Source organism: Lissotriton helveticus, chromosome 6 (genome assembly GCF_964261635.1).
Source record: "Lissotriton helveticus chromosome 6, aLisHel1.1, whole genome shotgun sequence".
Taxonomy (NCBI): domain Eukaryota; kingdom Metazoa; phylum Chordata; class Amphibia; order Caudata; family Salamandridae; genus Lissotriton; species Lissotriton helveticus.
The window spans coordinates 1656696537-1656715965 of record NC_136067.1 but is presented as its reverse complement, the minus strand read 5'-3'; the positions used below and the strand labels follow the sequence as shown (position 1 = coordinate 1656715965).

Here is a 19429-nt window from a genome sequence, read left to right as displayed (position 1 = left end):
GTTAGCTACATATTTTTCAGACTTGTAGACAATCCATATGAGAAACTTTGGCAAAAGTGCAAAAATTGTTCAACATGGAAACATCCCATCCATCACACCCAATGACACAGGGGAGGTGTTCACTCCCAACAATGCATATCACTTTCGTGAACCAGTAGTAATGTGCTTTGCATGATGTGAAACTGTGCACACAATAGATTAGACTACTAGCAAGATTTCAGGTTTGTGGGTGTTTTTGCACGTCCTTTGGGTACTCCTAGCCATAACTTTAAACACAGTCCACAGTACGAGTGGACTCTGTAGTCCAATTTAGTCTACAAAAGTAACTGTCTGCAAATCTTGAATCCGTGGATCGAGTAATTTGTGTACATAAGAAAGCGTAGATGCAGACGGGCGAAAAAGTAAAGAGGATTTAAAGACATGGCAGGCTATTAAGATGGCTCGTTTAGTCCAGTCAGTATCTCGGCACTCCAGTGCAAGAGGCCGCCTACCACCGGGGTGTGCAGCAGCTAGGCGCTAGGCATGAAGCCTGTCGAGGCACCTAATATCACAGCCAATGAACAACTGAGGAGAAACGTCTTATCCGTTTTTGAACACGATGCAGTCTTTAGCGCCCGGCATAGCCTGTAAACAAAGAACAAGTTAGCAGTTTGAGTGAATGTGGCGTAACATACAGAAGACTGCTGCTCCTACGGCTTGGGCTGCACTGGTTGCTATGCCTGGGCATTGGGCAGTGATAACTGGGCGGGGTTTGGCATTGGCGCATATATATATATTTTTAAACGTGAAAGACGTGTGTTTGAAAAAGAAATAATACCGTCAGCGCATCGCGGCAATAAAAGTAACCGGTGTGTTTCTCAAATAAAAAAAAACACATATGTCGTCTCGTATCCATTTGAAAAACAATGCTGTAAGCGGAACGCAGCAATCAAAGTAACTAGTGTGTTTCTTATAGTAAACGGCGAAAAAGTAAAGAGGATTTAAAGACATGGCAGGCTATTAAGATGGCTCGTTAATCCAGTCAGTATCTCGGCACTCCAGTGCAAGAGGCCGCCTACCACCGGGGTGTGCAGCAGCTAGGCGCTAGGCATGAAGCCTGTCGAGGCACCTAATATCACAGCCAATGAACAACTGAGGAGAAACGTCTTATCCGTTTTTGAACACGATGCAGTCTTTAGCGCCCGGCATAGCCTGTAAACAAAGAACAAGTTAGCAGTTTGAGTGAATGTGGCGTAACATACAGAAGACTGCTGCTCCTACGGCTTGGGCTGCACTGGTTGCTATGCCTGGGCATTGGGCAGTGATAACTGGGCGGGGTTTGGCATTGGCGCATATATATATATTTTTTTAAACGTGAAAGACGTGGTTTGAAAAAGAAATAATACTGTCAGCGGATCGCGGCAATGAAAGTAACCGGTGTGTTTCTCAAATAAAATAAAGTGAAAGCGGACCACGCTACAAATAAAAAAATAACTAAATTATTTAATACCGCAAATCACCGCCGTCACTGTGCCGGCCTGCGACCAGGAAGTCAGGCAGGCCGGCGCGACAACAGGAAACAGGAAGTAGGAGGGCGGGAGCCTACCCCGCCTCCAACGGAAGAGCCGCGATGGGAGCCGCGTTTCAAGCACCGGAGCTGGCAGGAGCCGGAGCCGCGTTTCAAGCACCGGAGCTGGCAGGAGCCTACCCTGCGGGTGCCGAAGGAGGGAAGAAGAGTCCTGCTGCCCTGCAGCTGAGGAGAGCCGCCGCAGGAATGAAGCCGGTGAGTGGGTTGCTGAGCGGGGGGTGGGGGGGGGGGGAGAGCATGTGTGCGCGCGAGTGGGGGGGGGCGGGCTGTGTATGTGTGTGTGCGTGCGTGTGTGTATGTGTCTGGAGTGCGTGTGTGTGACTGTGGGGGAGGGGGGTGTGTGTGAGCGAGTGTCTGCCATGTGCCTGCGTGTGCATGCGCTCGCCTGTGTGTGCGCATGCAGAGGGGTGGGGGGTGGGGGCTGCCTATATGTGAAGCGCTCTGATACCTGATTCGGTTCGGGGCTGGGAAATAAAAAAAATAAAATAAAAAAAAAATTGCTGAGTTACTCTGCGCATGCGCGGGTGAGACGCGCGCTCCCGCGGTGAAAACCGCGAAGGAAACGCTCGTCCACATCGGTGTCCACATTCCCATTAATGGGCAACAATAGTAGTCGAGCAGACACTCTGTCTGCTCGACCTAAAAATAAGCCTCCCCTCACCACTTCATTCCCTTCTTTGTTATCGAGCACCCCCAAAATCATTAAGGTGGGGGGAATTAAAACTGGAGGACCACCACCAAAAACCTGACAATCTCCTGAAAAAAATATATCCAACTGGGGCAGGAGAAAAACATGTGCAGGCTGTCTGGCCGCTGTAAACCACATCTATTACACTTACCCCCAAACCTGCCTCACAAGTTTGCCACTTTTACAGGTGTATGATATAGATTGAAAATTGAAAAATCTTGGTTCCTGAAGCTACCTGTTAAGAGTACCTTATTCGCCAATTCCAATGATTCCTCCATAAAAGACCCCTTTTACCCTAATCTGGATTCCCATTTCGAACTTTGCACCCCAATATCGAAACATCCCTAGATTAGTATCTCATAAATCTTACCAATCTGGGGCCTGTTTTTCTTTGCCTCCACTAATTGCAACTTCGTAACTGTTCAGAGTCTTTCATGTTCTTGATGAGAGAGCCTTTGCAATTTGAAGTATTAAAATAAAATCAATAACTGCTATAGTTCTAAAAAGGAGCAGAACTGCCCATCAATATACATTTCCCGCAGGGATTTTATCCCCTTTTGCACCCACCTGAATGTTACATGATCTTAAAATATTGGAGAAAGAATTGTTGGTGCCGTCATAGGTGTATAGTCAGTTTAGGGATGCAGAGTTTCCGTCTCACCTGTATCCAGCCATATATGCTGCTTTTAGGATTTAAAATCTTGTCTTTTTATAGTAGCTAGGTTCTAAGATCTTAACCAGACACCCTCTGGCCTGACTCCCAAAAACTAGCTCGTAAATAATTGGCTTCTGTGCTGCATTCATTTTCCCTGGACTGTCTGAAACCAGAATACCTATATTTTGGGGCATACATGCCCAGTAATACAACATGAAGCTGGGGATTGCCCACCCACCCCATCGTCTTGGCAATATCGGCCACTTAGCTGCCATTCTAGATTTGCATAGCCCCATACCATAAAAATCCAAAACGGATCCTTTCAAAACTAGACTATAACAATGAACTAATTTCTAGAGGGATTGTTGTAAAAACGTACAGTACTTTGGGTAAAAGGGTCATCTTTAACACGCTGCTCCTCCCAAACAAGGAAAGATGCAAAAGATCCATTCTTTCCAGCACCCTGCTAGTATTGTCTAAGATCAGAGCCAAACTCAGACTAACAATCTCGTCCATGGTGACTGTAATTTATACTCCCAAATAAAGAACCTCCGAGGCTACCTGCAGATCCCTAATTTGCTTTCCTTTTGTGCATTGAATTTTTGTCTTAATTTCGTTCAGTTTATATCTGGACCATGAAGCAAACTGCCTGGCCAGAGCCTCGATCTCAGAAAGTGTCGGGTCCATGGTGACCACCACTATATCATCAGTATATGCAAGGGCCATATAGTCTACTGTATTAAGCACATCTGGATCAGTATTGGTGCTCCTCACCAATTTTTCTAAGAAGGGGTCAATATATAAGGTAAATAATAGCGGGTAGCACAGGCATCCTTTTCTGGTGCCCCTTGTAGTATCGATTGCCTTGTAATTTTGTTCCATTATTTGAAAAATAGTGCTAGGTGTACAATACAACGCTCTGATTGCCTGAATAAAGTTGTCACCAAACCCTTTCCACTGTAAGATTTACCACAGAAACTGCCACGAGACATGGTCAAACGCCTTTTCGGCGTCCAGTAATATCACCCCCAGTGGTGAACCTGTAGTTGGAGCCGAGTCTAACATCCTAATCACCTGATGAACATGAACGGTTGTGCTTCTCTCTGGTATTAAGCCATGCTGCAGAGATGACGCTAAACGGACAATGACTTTCCTAATAGATTAGCGAGTATTTTTAAATAGATTTTACTGTCACAGTTGATAAGGGAAATTGGTCTATAAGATCCAGGCAGCATTTCTGGTTTCACTTCTGTATTTAAATACTATAATATTATTAATTTGCCAAGAGGCTGGAGTTTTCCCAACCTGAGCTGTAAATTAGTTTTTTGAGGAGACTTTTGCTAGAGAAAGATTTCTTGATGTTTTAAATACAGATAATGGAATTCTGCTTCAGTCACGAGGGCATTGGAGAGTTTGCTCAAGTAGTATGGAATACGCCATGTCGCTACCTTGTTATATGAACCTCGCAGTAATGGATTAATAGAGAGATTCAACCGTGTTTTACCAGATTATGTGGTAGAGGCATGTAAAGGTGGTTGTCAGTGGAGGAATGTGTTGATGGAAAAATTGTGGCTGTATCGCATTACACCTCATACTGTTATTGAAGTTAGTCTGTCCAAATTACTTAAAGGAAGAGATCGTTTTTTCACTGTGGTTCAGGAAAAGATGTGGTACTAGCAGACTGTAGTTTAATGTGGATGTAAGGAGATGCAGAGGAAGACTAAAGAATAGTATGATGTAAAATAAAATGTTAAAGAACCCATGTTTGTTGTGGGAGATTGAGTAATGATTCTGAAACCTGGTATACTCCACAAAGGTGAAACATTATGGCAAGGTGATGAAGGTCATAAAGGTGTTTACCAACAGCATTGATATGCAAGATGGTGAAGCATGGAATTTTAGGAGGGTTTCTATATGCAAACATATTGCACATTTACAAAAAATGGATTTGGTGCAGAGTTGGGATGGAAGTGATTGAATTCTTCTAAAGGTTGACCAAATTGTACCAGAGGGGGAAGTTGTGAATGTTTCTGGCGATGAAGGCGTTAGAGTGGATCCTGAACTTGAAGTGACACATTGAGATTCAGTGATTACAGGGTGAAGAACAGGGGTAGGAACAGACGTGCTCCCAGCAAATATGGAGATTTTATTCATAACTGTAATTATCATTCGCCCACTTAATTGCCTTATAAAGGGATTTTCTACAGTATCTAGGAATGAGACCTCCTACGTCCCCACAGTTCTGCGCAATGCAATGCAGACCCAAGTACCTTATGGTTATAGATCTGCAATACCAGTGAAACTGGGACTATATTAAGAGGCCTTATTTGTCCTAAACAATCCCCAAATGGTTTGCTCTCATCTAAGTTTTCACCTTCAATATGGATCTGCCAATTGATGTGCTTGTTCAAAACGATGCCCAGGTATTCAAAAGCATGAACTTGCTCCAAGGGGGTCCCTCTGAACATAGCATTAGATCTAGAGGAACGGCAAGGGTTAAAACCAATATACTTTGTTTTTGCCTGCCAAATATTGTCACACCTGTCTAATATTTTTTGTGATCTCATGGTAGACTTGGATAAGGGCAGCGTGTCATCTGCATACATCCGGGCAGGAGCCCTGAGGGTGTCCCGGCGGGGTGCGTCTGACTCCTCATGATCCACATAAGCTACCAGATCATTTATGAAAAGCAAGAATAAAGTGAATGCAAAAACGCACCCCTGTCTAACTCCCCTACAGACCGTAATTCAATCTGCGATTTCCCCCCGCTGCCCACACCTAACTTGGGCAAAATTGCAGTCATGGAGTCTTATAATCAATTTTATAAGGTAAAGCGTACCCCCATGTGAGCCAAAATTTGCCACAACTTAGGTCGGGGACGAGGTTGAATGATAATACGGTGAAATAAAGGGTCCAAACATCAACCTCATCTAGAAAAAGATCTCCAGGTACCTTGTCTATCCCCGTGCCTTTATGCCTCACAGTTCTTATGGCTTGCCTAATTTCCCCACGACTGAAGCTTATTTCTTGGGACGACTAAAGAGAAAAGGCAATCCCATTGTGGTTTCTGACCCATCTGAGCTTGCCAAAGTTGTCGCAGGTTGCCAACCCAGTGTGCCTACACTCTTCTCTGGGGAGTATAAACTAGTAAAATGGCCAACCCATTTAGACTTCGTGATATGATTTTCAACGGGGGAAAACCCGTCACCGGAGCCAGTAGAGATAATGTTCCAGAAGGTATATGAATCTCCTCTTTTAGCTGCTACTGTAGACCTGTCTAGCTTGTTGGATCAGCAGTCTGACATTGGCTTAATAGCATCTATCAGTGCCCCTTGAGCCACATTACACCAGTTGTTATACCAAGAAGGAGCACTGATTCTCCTATCCATTCAACTGGCCTCAACAAAGAAATAATCTCTGTTTATAGGACAAGTTGGTATGGATTTCACTAAAAGTGGACAGTACCACTCCATCCACTCTGGGAAAACTTATTGCTGGTAGTAATTCCCTCATACCATAAGCGACCACTCTGTAGATTTTAAGTTATGATTCCCTGGATAGAGATGGCAAGCTCCATTTAACCCTTCGCCTAGTAGAGGACAAGGTTAACCTTCTATCTAGCTGCTCATTCTGGTTTGGCTGAGCTACAGATACCAAGCTCCTCAATTCCAGGGAAAGTATATTATGGTCACTATCCTGGTGGGTAAGTACCTCAATATCTATTAATTTGATGTGGTCGAACATCAAGTAGGATATAATCAATAAGACTTGTAGGTAGATAGATATCTTTTATTTCGCCACCAAGCCATAAAAAGTTGCATAAATAAACAATTCCAAAGATCATCATACATACAAAGTTATTACACTTAAAGAAGTTCAGATAAAACCACCTTAGATGAATGATTACAACTAGCAATTCATTTTTATAAGTGCAGTAGAACTTGGTCATATCAATACTTTCAAAAGAAGAGGTAGAACCTCTTATAAAACAACCAATCTAAAAAGATAAAATATCAGATATTATAGGTATAAAAAAAATCATGCATATGACAATCTAAAAACAGATCATAAAAATGAACACCGACGTAAGCATAAGCATCAGACTTTGTCCTGTGTTTTTGTTTTTTTAAAAGGGAGCGGCTGGTAGGCACCAGGTTAAATGTTGCTCTTCAAGGCGACTATCAAGGTTAAGTTTTATATGCAACCTTCTTTCTTAGTTTCCACGCACAATGGCATCGCTCTTGGTATCACTCTTGAAGAGTCTCCAGGCCTCCAAATAGTGTCTTAACCCCACAAATTTGCATACTGCTTAACACCATTTCTTACACACAGGCCTATATGAGGGACAAAAAGCATAAAGTGGGCCTTGGTTTCATCAATGTTCGGACAATTGGGGCAAGATTTTACAGGGGAGGGGGCATTGGTCCATGCTGAGGTGTGAATTCTCAAAGGTAAAAGCCCACATCTAAACTGAACATATAAGCGTTTGGTCTGAAGGGATACGTTCTATCCATATACAGTTAAAAACTTCGGAGAAACTTGTGATTTAAGAACTGACCTGTCAGGCTACTGTCTGGATAGGTTTCCAATGTCTGGGCCAGGACTGCTTCCCAGTATTGCTGTTTTACTTTTAGTGCATCACCCCTGACAATCAACTCGAGGGAAGACCATAATTCATCCATGCCTATTATAAGTGAGGTTTCTTTGATCGGTCACTACGCACCCCTCGGTTGAAGTCTATCCAGACCAACCAAGTCTCTTACGCAGTCTCTATAGGTACCTAGTTCTGGCGTGGACCGCAATATAATCCAGTATAGCAGTGGTTTTATTTTGACTGTTAAGTGTATAGGACTGAGTGCTAGATCAAGTCATAATGGGGCAGTGGGCGAGCTTGGGGGAAGTTTGAATATACCTTTTAATAAACTTATTTTCAATCTTGGTTAATGACATCGATGAGGTGTGGCCCCATATCTCAGCTCCATATATCGCCGAAAGAACCACTTCTACTCTTTATACCATGAGAACGGGAGATATCTCACCTCCTGATGCGGCCCTATGTTTTCTCGTTATTGCAAAGGTTTTCTGTTGGAGTATGGCTTTACTTTTTTCCAACTGTGGACCCCATGTTTGACTATCACTTAGTCTCACCGAAAGATAATCGAAGTGGGACACCTTTTCTAAAGGAAGTCCCTCAATGAGCATATTGCCTTTATGTTTTATGTTTGGTTTAAAAACATTACCTTGGATTTGGAAGGGTTTCATTAGAGTCCTCTTTCCTGGCAAAAACTAACAAAAGCGTTCAATTCTGTATTGAGACTCATAGGTGTGTGAGAAATCAGCAAGGTATCGTTTGTAAACATCAAGATAGGGGGTGGGTACACCAGCTAGTTTGGGGGCATCATTCATACATTCTTTCAACTTCCTCACTGCACCAATAATATATAAACTAAAAAGTGATGCGCGAGGACAGACCCTTGTCTGACTCCTTGATTAATCTTTATCCTTTCTGTCAGATCCCCTATGTCATTCCATCTAACCATTACTTTCTGGGGTCAGTTGAACGAGTGTTTGCCATCTTTGTCTGACCGTGACCTGCCATTCCTGGCTCTCAAATCTTGACTTGGCACAACAGTGCAGTTAGCGAGACAACCATTTGTTTTATGGGGGGCATCGTTAGAGCCTGTGTAAACCATAGTCAGTCTTCCTCAACTGTTTGGAACCCTACATGGCAAATAAAATCCCTGCTATAATCTTCACAGACTCTACTGCTAGTTTAGCCTGATGGGCTGACAACATATGGATTACACTCGATTACACTTTATTTGCTGTTGACCTGCAGTAGACATTATAAATATAATGTGTGACCATGCCTGGTGAGATCAAAGCAATGCACAACAAATCTGGGCAATCCAAATCTACTTTCTCAACACTACATGATAGGGTTGTTTTGACCCAAGTTGTCAAGCTCTCCATCAGCCTGCCTCTCCCTGATGTAATTGCCTCTTTGCTGTATTATGTAAATCCTGAGCGATACAAAGGACTGTTCGACTAGGTTTCTTGGAATAAACATACTTCGTATACGTATATAAAGGTGCTCTGCTCAAGGCAACTTAGATGAAAGCCCTGCTGCATTCCAAGATATAATTTTAGTAGTAGGGTTTGGGATAAGCCTTTTCGCACTCGCACCCCCTCCACCAACAATGTTAAATGGGACCGAACCTTTCATAATCCCATCCTTGCATCTGTTCCCCTTGTCAATACCACAGATTTGAAATAAATCCATCTGGGACTCTTTGTTCCCTTTTCATTGGAGGTACACCAGAAAGAACTACCACTTATGGACATGACTTTGGGGGAAAAATTATTGACGGACAGCATTACAAATTTAGAGCGGTCTCTCTGGCCAACACTGTTCAAAACCCATGGTTTGTTAGTAGCAGCAGCCTAATTTCTGACATCGTTTTTAAGCTTAGGGCCACAACTTACTCTATTTTCCTTGTGGTCCAAGCTACTGGGATCCGGCCTTCGCAAGTCAGGCGAGGATCTAGGTGCTGTGTATTCCGCAGGGCCGGGTTGAAGCCTCTGAGACTTGCTATGGTATGTTGCAGGGTTTGCCATCTGGTTTAGTCTTGCAGCGAGGGTTTTTCCAGGGCACTGAGCAGTTAAGTCACACATGCATTTCAAGTTTGTCATTGATTGCTCAATACCGTCCATCCAAAGGAATGTAGGGAAATATTCCATCTGCAAAAGAACCGTAATTTTATCCATGCAGGCCTCAATCATGCTCTTTACCCCGAAGTATTCAAAGGAGTAGACCGATGGCTGCGGATTGGCTGGAGTTTGCCTGAGCGTGGCCCTCGCGCGTCCTGCACTAAGGGACTAGGCTAGAGCTTTGTAGCGCCTAGAGATTGCCAGGTGCAGAAGATCAATAAGGGCTGACTCCTGGGCCCTTTGTAGTCCCCAATGATCACACAGGCTCTGTGACACCTGCGCTGCAGGACTAGTCAATGCGCTTTGTAGCGCTGAGAGGTTACCAGGTGCAGAGGATCAACAAGGGCTGCCTCCTGGGCCCTTTGGCTGCTCTGTGACACCTCAAGATACTCCGTCTATCCACACAACCCACTTTGGAAAATGCGTTACGTGCCTGCTTAACAATCCAGTTGGCTCCAAATCACATATCTAGGGATTAGCCACTACTCCAGAGACCACAGCAAAAACTGGTTACGGGAGCAGAACACATCTAATCAGCCAAGATCTATGCTTTTCTTGGCTAGGCAGAGTGGCAGCCATCAAAATGACTGTTGTATCCGCTGCTCCTATTTATCTTCCAAACACACCGCTTACACCTCTGTCAGGCATGTTGGAAACGATACATAGGGTGGTAGAAACCACGCATGGCCCCAACATTGTCGTACCGACAACCAATTGACGGAGGCCTTGGGGTCCCCAATGGGGCATAACACTACCAGACTGCACAGTTAAACCCCAATGGTTGAATGGTCCAGGGAAAGGATGGAAAAACACTGGTGCTTTCTGGGCCAGCAAGTGGCTGGGATACATATATGGAAAGCCGGGAGGTCTCTTGCCTATCCTCTGTGTTTTTATTGTTTTAATTGCAGCATCTTGCATTTTGCACTTCGCCTCACCTGAGCTGAATAGGTGGGATTTTTATTGTACATTTGTGCTTTGGACCACCCAGCGCGCGTTGCGCTTCAAGTCTCCCTCTCACCCCCTCCCCTCTTGCACCGGACCTGCTCTCGGCTGAGTATCGACGCCGAGGGCAGAGCACCGGTTTTTGGCCGCCATCTTGGGTAGGGTTGGGTTTACTGACGCGATTTCAGCGTCATAAAAACGGGCAGGGATGACTCCGCGCAGCGGACGCGATCAGCGGTCGCGCCGGATCTGCGCCGGAGTCGTGCCAGAGTCCTGCCCGTCTGCGCCCGTCCGCGACACGGCAGCGGTCGGCACGGCGGCAGGCTCTGTACTTAGGCGTATGTACTCTGCTGAGGATCTACTCTCATTGAACCCTAATACCGCCACTTGTCGGTATGTGTTCCCCGGCCGCTTTAAAGGTAAATGCTGCTGCCCAGGTTGCGGTTGGTATCCTAACATTTACCGGGCTTCTGAGGGTTCCCGGCCATCTCTGTCTAAACAGTTTAAGTGCTTACTACTTAACACCCGTTCATTGCATAGGCACGCCTTGGACATATTTGAGCTACTTACCTCTGAGAAACCACTCTGTCTCATGCTCACAGAAACATGGCTCTGCGATTCGTCTAATCCTGACATCGCGGTAGCCTTCCCGCCAGAATATATTGTTTACAGACAGGATAGGACAGTGGGAAAAGGTGGTGGTGTTGCACTTGCAGTCCTAAAATCTTTTGCCTGCTCAATAATTCCATCTCTGTCTATTCCTGGCTGCGAATCCCTCGCCTTCTCCATTGTACTCTCCCCGCATCAATCTTTTACTGGGCTTCTTGTTTATAGACCTCCGGGTCTGCGGGGTTCCTTCTTTGAGGACCTTCAATCGGTCATCACTTCTCTCTGCTTGAAGGTGGAAAACTGCATAATGTTAGGGGATTTTAACATCCATATGGACGTCGAGTCTGATAGTGAAGCGACTAAAATCATGGACATTACTGCTCCTCTTGGCCTAATTCCTCACATCTCAAGTGCAACGCATAACAAGGGTCACACGCTTGATCAAGTGTTTTCCACCTTTCCCCTTGTTATGTCCCAGCCCACCCCTGTTCTCTGGTCTGACCACACATTGATCAGTTTTTTGATCCAGGGCAGAAGTAAAACTACTTATACTAACTCAGACCACCACAGACATCCCAGAAGACCCCTACATAAAATTACTCCTGAGAATCTGGCTCAAACGCTCCAGGATTATCCCTGTATCCAATCCGGCCATCTGGAGAGGGACCTTGAAACCTTCCACGAATGGTTAACGGATAGGCTTGATGATCTCGCGCCTCTCTCCACCCCTTCCTCATCCGTCAAGCGTAGTTCGGCCCCTTGGTTCTCTAAATCACTTGCTCTAGCACGCCGTAATTGTAAGGTAGCCGAAAGACTCTGGCGGAAGCATTATGATCTAGAAACTAAGTTTGCTTATAAACTAGCTATTAAATCCTACCATTCTGATATTCTTGAGGCCAAAAAAAACTATTTTTCAGATAGGATCGAGGCTGCGGCAAACTCCAGTAAAGAAATTTTTTCCATTGTTAAAGAATTTACCTCTCCTAAATCGAGCATAGTCCAGCACAAGTTCTCTGAACCCTGGGTTAGGGAGATGGCCATTTTCTTTAACACTAAAATCAAATTGATTCAAGAATCCTTTCCATCTGCTGTTCCAACTGCTTTAATGTATGAATCTAATTTGATGTCCTCATCCCCTGACCCCTGCCCCACTCTATCGGAGTTTCCTCCCTTACTGGAATCCAATTTTTTGGATCTTTTACCCAAAATCAAATCTGGCTCCCCGCTTGACCCTTGTCCGGCGAGCTTTCTAGCTAGGAATGCCTTGACCCTGAATCCCATAATCTCCCCCATTCTCAACCTTTCTCTGTCCAGCGGCACTGTTCCACCTGCCTGGAAGAAGGCTATGGTTGTTCCCCTTTTAAAAAAAACAGGCCTCGATCCAGAGATACATGCCAACTATAGGCCCATATCTCTCCTACCCACCCTGGCTAAGATCGTCGAGAAGCACGTTCACCTTGTGCTGTCTTCCTTCCTTGAAGATCATGGGTTACTCCACTCCACCCAATCTGGCTTCCGCTCCAATCTGAGTACTGAGACCGCTCTTTTGGAAGTTAGCGAAGCCATCAAGGAAGTCCTCGACGCAGGCGGAAGAGCAATGCTGGTGATGTTGGACTTGTCGGCGGCCTTCGACACCGTCCCGCATGAGGCCCTCTTGAGAAGACTTCACGAGATCGGTCTCAGAGGGACGGTGTTGAGCTGGCTGAGATCTTTCCTAGCGGGTCGCCGTCAAGTGGTCTGGGCCCCCCCGTACTCTGCTGAAGTTCCGCCCATGGATGTCGGAGTCCCGCAAGGGTCGGTGTTGAGCCCGACCCTTTTTAACATCTTCATGACTCCATTGGCGGCGCTGGCGGAGTCAATGGGTGCCCAGATCATATCTTACGCTGACGACACCCAGCTACTCTTCACCTGCAAGAAGGGCACGGAGTTTGACGGGGAGAGCATCCGTGGTTGCCTTGGGGCTGTCTTCAACTGGTTTCAGCGAAGCAGCCTCAAATGCAACCCTGATAAATCTGAGGTGCTCTTCTTCGGATGTCCGGCAGAGCCGCCCTGGCAGGAATGGTGGCCAGTGAGCATGTCCCCCCCTTCCTCCTCTTCTTCGGTTGCAAAAAACCTGGGGGTTAAAATTGATAACACCCTTGCTTTGAAAACGCAGATCACAGGCCTCACAGGTACCTGTTTCGGTCTGCTAAAAATGATTCGTAAATTCCTTCCTATGCTCCCCGCTGCCCATAGGAAGTTGACAGTACAAGCTCTGATCTGTTCCAGGCTTGACTATTCTAACATCCTCTACCTGGGCTTGCCGGATTATCTTTTGCACAAACTCCAGGTTGTGCAAAACTCTGCGGCTAGAGCCATCTTCGGCCTACCCCGGCAAGCCAGAGCCTCTGAGTTGCTAGTCTCCCTGCACTGGCTTCCGATTAAAAAACGAATCATATTCAAAGCTCTTACACTGGCCCACAAGGCACTCCATCTGGTAGGGGCTTCTTACATTAGGAAACGGCTTTCCTTTTACAAGCCCACCAGATCTCTCCGGTCGGAAAATCTTGGCTTGGCAATGGTGCCTCCCATTAAGAAAGCCAGAATCGGTGGACGTTCCTTTAAACATCATGCCCCCAGACTATGGAACTCTCTTCCCGTTGGTCTCCGCCACATCTCCAATTTGTTCGCCTTTAGAAAGGCCCTGAAAACGTGGCTTTTTAATCAATAATACTGTTATGTCTGTTATCCTTCTTTTTTTCAGTAATGGGTCAGAAAGCGCCGGGACACTCCTTGGAGTAGCCGTGCGCTATATAAGTCACCCATTAACATAACATAACATAACAAAGTCCCCTGGCTGGCATCACCACTTCCCTTCCGCTTCTGAACCATTTATATCAAATCCTGAGTTCTCTCTGGCTCTTTACGGGCAAAGAGTTTGTGTGACAGAACGTTGCCTGCAAACACAATGGTGATGTGATTGACTTGGGAGGGGTAGTCACATTTGACTACTTAAAAAACAAACTGGAGATCTGAAAAAGATACTCTCAGGTGAGGCACTCAGTCTCTGACAGAGTTGAAACTGGTGGCAAGCAGATCTTTAACTGACTTTGAGGAATGGTTACTGTCTAAAATCAACGACGAGCACATACTATCAAAGCAATATGCGTTATATACGTTATTGTAGTCTACCCTGTTGCTAAGAAAATTACAGGGTCAAATGGGCTGACAAAAGGAAGTTGGTTATACTTTATTGGATAAGAAGTGATCTGACATACGCCAGAGATTTCATACTAAATGGAGCTCCGCTGCAATCAGAGAAACAATGTTAAAATTGATGTCTCACTGGTACGATATGCCGGCACAAATGGTATCCCGAAAAGTCAAGGCATTGCTGGAGGGTTTGTTGGAATACAGATATACTCATGCAACTACTATGGGAAAGCCCCAAATTGACCCTATGTTGGAAAGGAGTATTAGATAGCCTTGACAAGATGGTGGAGGATGAAATTCCGCACTTCCGAACGTACCTACTACTATGACTCCCCAAGTAGATTGGCATGCCCTCTACATTCACTCATGAGTAAACGGATAGCTTTTGCACTATGCCCAGCAACCCAGGTGTTTCTTTCCCAATGGTGTACGGATAGAATCCTGGAGCTTGGCTTCAGAAAATAAAGGATTTATTGGGCATGGAGAATGTTGTAATGTCAATTGACTAATTCAGATACAAATATTCAAGCACAATGCCCCCTACCCCCCTTTCTGTCTGCGGAATATGGAGCACTAACGTGGCACCCCCAAGAAATGACTAAAGTAGCCTTCTTCACATATCAGTGACATAGTTGGTTGTATGGTCTATAACTACAACATAAATATTACTCAGCAGTCATTTTTCTTGTTTTGGGGTTGGATGGAAAATAGACGAAGGCAGGTGGTGTTAAGTTATTTAGTGGTGTAGTAATGCCAGCTGGCCCCTTGGGGGGTGTAGGCAGGAAGTGTGTATTTATCTGTCTTGATTTATAAGGATTTGCAATAAAGAACATTGATCCATGAAGAGTGCTGCTCATATTTACAGGTGGTCTACCCACGAGGAGTTGACCTGAATCAATAGGGGAATCCAGCTAAAGCATTGGTAAAGTGTAATCAAGTAATGACTTGTGCACGACACGCCACTTTTTAGCTGTTTAAGTGCCAAAAGGTGTTTAATTTTCTTCAGTAGATGTATGATGAAGATAGTGGCTGCTTTCTTATGTGAGGTGAGATTGATAGTGTGGTCCATGGGACGGAACTTATGATTGGGGCAGCGTTCATCAGGGAAAGGCAGACTGCCCATGGCTAAGTCAAAGCACATCACACCCTGACATATGTAGGAACAGGGCGCATAAGTTAGGGCAGAAAAACCCGTACTACTCAACTGGCATCAAACAACTCTTACAACCACTGGCAATGCACTTTGCAATTTGCACTTTTTCTTCATGTTCCTATACTTTTTTACATTTTATAAATTACATATCCCACCTCACAGCCCTAGGGACACTAAATTCAGGGTTTAGCGGTATCTCAGATGTTCTCAACTTTGCATGGCCTGAGCTGAAGTTTGTACAAAGTAATAAGTCAGCTTGCACACTATTTAAGACTGCACTAATTTCAACATGTCCGAGAGATTTCTCTTGATCTAGGAAATTTTATTATTTTAATGGGCCTTGTTTTGACACAGTGGTTTATTGTAATGACCGTGTTAATTATGTAACTTATATGATTTTAAATAATCGCATAATAAATCATTGACTCAACTTGACTGGCTTGTGTGATCCATGGTCAAACCCAAGGATTTCAGAGGAGGATAGAGCAGGATGGAAATCTGCAAATATGAGATTGTCCAGTGCTTTATTGAATTTGTTGTTAGACATTTCTATGGTGGTAATTTCATTTATAGTTATTGTGTCTTAAATCACTGCTATATAATGCTTTCAAAGTCTAATGATAGTTCGAATAGGGGTCCTAGCTATAATGTTGGTGTTAGACTGGAGTCATGGGGGGATGCCAGAGTTCATTTGTGTGGTTTCCAATTTTCATTAGTTGGCTGTTGACACTGTCCTGTACGATTTAGGTGGAGAACTAGTGCACAATCTGATTGGGGAAGCCCAGGTCTTGGGCTGTATAATAAATACTGTATGTTGACGGGCAATTTTTTTTTCATGCAGCAAGATTTGATGACAAAAGTATTGACAGGGTACATTTAATGTTTCTCTCTTATAGAAAAGTCATTTTTGGAAAACAATGGATTTTTTTGGACAATGCTATTGGTCAATGTTATGGAACAACATTCGAGATCGCTGGTGGTGGGAAGCTTCTGCCTCTGACGAAAATTGAGGACACTTCAACAGGTAAGATTTTGGAGAATTGTTCGGGAGACGTATGAGATAAAGGAAGGACCTGGATAAGGATATATTAATGTCATCAATAACCGCTTAATGTTTTTCTGTGCCCTGTATAAAGGTTACCCTGCAGCCCTGGGACGTTGCTTTATTTCATACGAATGCTGTTTAGTCAGTGTTTGGCTTTGCAGATATGATTACCTCCATTAATAGTAACATTTTGACCTGTTTTTATTGAGCAATTCAGATAACACTTCACCCATTTCTAAGTGCTGTTACTATTATTTAATTAAATGTTATTCAGTTTATCAACCTTTGCAGGAATACAAGCGGCGTTCTCCTTGCTGTTTAAGAACTTGATGTGAAGACCACAGAAAATGCCTGTGGTGCATACAGCAGTTGGTAAGATCTCTTAGAGATGACTGGGGTAGAGAAACATGAGTACTCCACTTTGCTGGAATTGGTCGTTAAGGTAAAGGTAGAAGACCCAATTTCTAAAGCAGCCGAGCTGGAATGAATACAGCAATCTCTAGGCGAGCTTTGGGAAAAAGATATCCTCCAAAACATTATGGTGGTGGTCCATCTTTTCGGTAAAATAGTAATGGGGTAGCGTCAAAGAGACAACACAAACAGTAATTTCACAATATTAGTAGTAGAAGGAAAGGAAGCCTATGGAAGCCTATGAGCTTTACAGAAAGCTCCAACTTGTGACAGATTAAAAGGTAAAGGAGGGTTCCAGAATCCCTGTGTTTCCTTAAGCAAAGGACTATGAAAGAGTTTGTGCATAGGCTGCTGGTTTTGTTCCTTTCAGTTACTAAAGCAATCACATCTTTGTAATTGAATGCATTTATCAAACAAAACATAATTCAGTTCGGTTTGGCATGTAGAAGACTGACTTCTTGCAGCCAGGAGAGTAGGATACATTCATCATTTCTAAACAACCTTTCAGTAAGGTACAAGAAGGTTTGTACATAACTATATCGAATGCCACTGTATAATGGGGGATTACAACACCACCACTTCACTGTGGAATATTACATTTCCTATTCATTTGGCGACACCTCCACGCTCCCATGGAACACCTGCTCAAATCTGGTAAAAGAGTGGGAAAAGTCCCTGAAATCGGAATAACCATGGGGAAAAGGGCAGGTAATCTCGGTTCCACTTGGCTATTTCCTGTGCCGGGAGCTAAAACTCATAATGACCACAAACCCATGCAGAGATACACGCCTGAGTCTGTCCCAGGTATGCACACAGCCTTTCACCCCTATTTCAATCCAAGGTTATTGGAGGCCTGGTTTTTCACTACCGCAGTGTTTCCAGAGCAGCCTTACCAGTGATTTAGATTTAGCTTGCTGCCTAAGCACGAGAATGCTATATCACACTTATTTTGACTTTTGCTTCTTTTCTGGAGAGTCCTTCGAAGGTTGTTGGAGAGCCAACAAGGGAAAGCACGTTCTGGCAGGACAGGGAGTCATCCTAGGGGGGAAAAAATTACACAGTTACAATTATTGCATTTTGATCCCTTTTTGAAGATACTATTTTTATCCCAATTTCTGGATTATCTTCTTTAACTGTTTTAGAAGTTCACAGGAGTGTGGCGTCTAAGGAAAAGAGATTTTGCTATCTTTTGAAGCTGTACTCTCTTCCAAAATAATCTATCCATGTACTGCTCTTCAAGTCATGTTCCCATCAACCATACAGCTTTCAGTACCCTACATTTTTCAAACGAGGAAGTGGGTGCTTTTAGCACTGTGCTTCCCTATGGTACTTAAAATCTGGACCCTACGGAGGGACATCAGATCCTGCAACCAACCTCTGCAGAAACATGTCCTTCATGCAGTAGTCCAGTACAATATCTGTGTGTTTGTTGTCACTTGTAGTTCAGCAATGCAATTATCTCTTGATGACCTTTGTTGATAAGGAAGTGTTAACCTGTGCATGACAGTGCAGGGACCTGGAAGAAACTGTTGAAATAGCTCAGACACATCTGTTGCTGACCTTTAATACAGAACACCATCCATAATCCTCCTGAACCTACATGCAGCCTCCGTAAGGCATCACTCTGTCCTTTCTCATCGCCTGAATGACAATGTGGGCGCCTTGGCAAGTAGTAACATTTATTATTCTATGTATTTTACTTTTCTGCAGCTTTTACTCTGATGGAATACCGACGAAGCAGGTGTAGTGAAAGTACCACTATGGTTCTAGTTGTGATGCTGGGGATGTCATGCTAAAAAACAAAGAGTAACTTCAATAAGAAATTGCACCAAGTGCTTGAATTTCTTCCTATACATGGGCACCTTGGATATCCCCAGCTGGTAGATTTGATCCTCTCTTTTGGAAATGGCGTAGTGAATCAGTTTGTGACTGTTCAGATTGAAAGAATTTTCTATATTCTACAGAGCTCGCTCCATCCGTGAATCTTTCATTACATAAGAGTGCCCTCTTTATCAGACCTTGCTTACATTTTCAGATTTATACAGATTACTAGGATTCATCTCGCTTTTCAGAATTGAATTGGAAACCACATGGCTCTTGGAAACATCGAGGATTGCCTAATACTCATTCAACACTGGGTTGAATGGAAAATGTATGCTACTGGTAAAGAGAACAGAAACCAAAAATGACTGCCCAACCATCTCTTTTTTTTACATTTTCCACCTCTTTAATCTTTGAGACCCACATTATACTCAAACCTCGAGGTTAATGATGAATCATGATGGGTGCCGTCCTCCAGTATCTGAAACTGACCGAAATCTCACCTACTATTTAGGATGTGTTTGAATGGTTCAAGAACCTTTCTGTGCAATGTGTTCACCAGGGTACATACACAGTCCAGGGATTCTATGCGCCATCAGGTATTCAAACTTTACACTTTTCCTTTTTATGTAAGT

At 44.1% G+C, this 19429-nt stretch overlaps 1 protein-coding gene across 1 annotated transcript in view; it reads left to right on the top strand.

Moving 5' to 3' along the window:
• The window catches only part of TRMT6 (tRNA methyltransferase 6 non-catalytic subunit), a 201079-nt gene that overhangs the window by 59999 nt on the left and 121651 nt on the right, over positions 1-19429 (top strand). The window contains exon 2 of the mRNA XM_078649516.1: positions 16414-16541. Coding sequence (XP_078505642.1) covers positions 16414-16541 — 128 coding nt within the window. The remainder of the gene's footprint in view (positions 1-16413; positions 16542-19429) is intronic.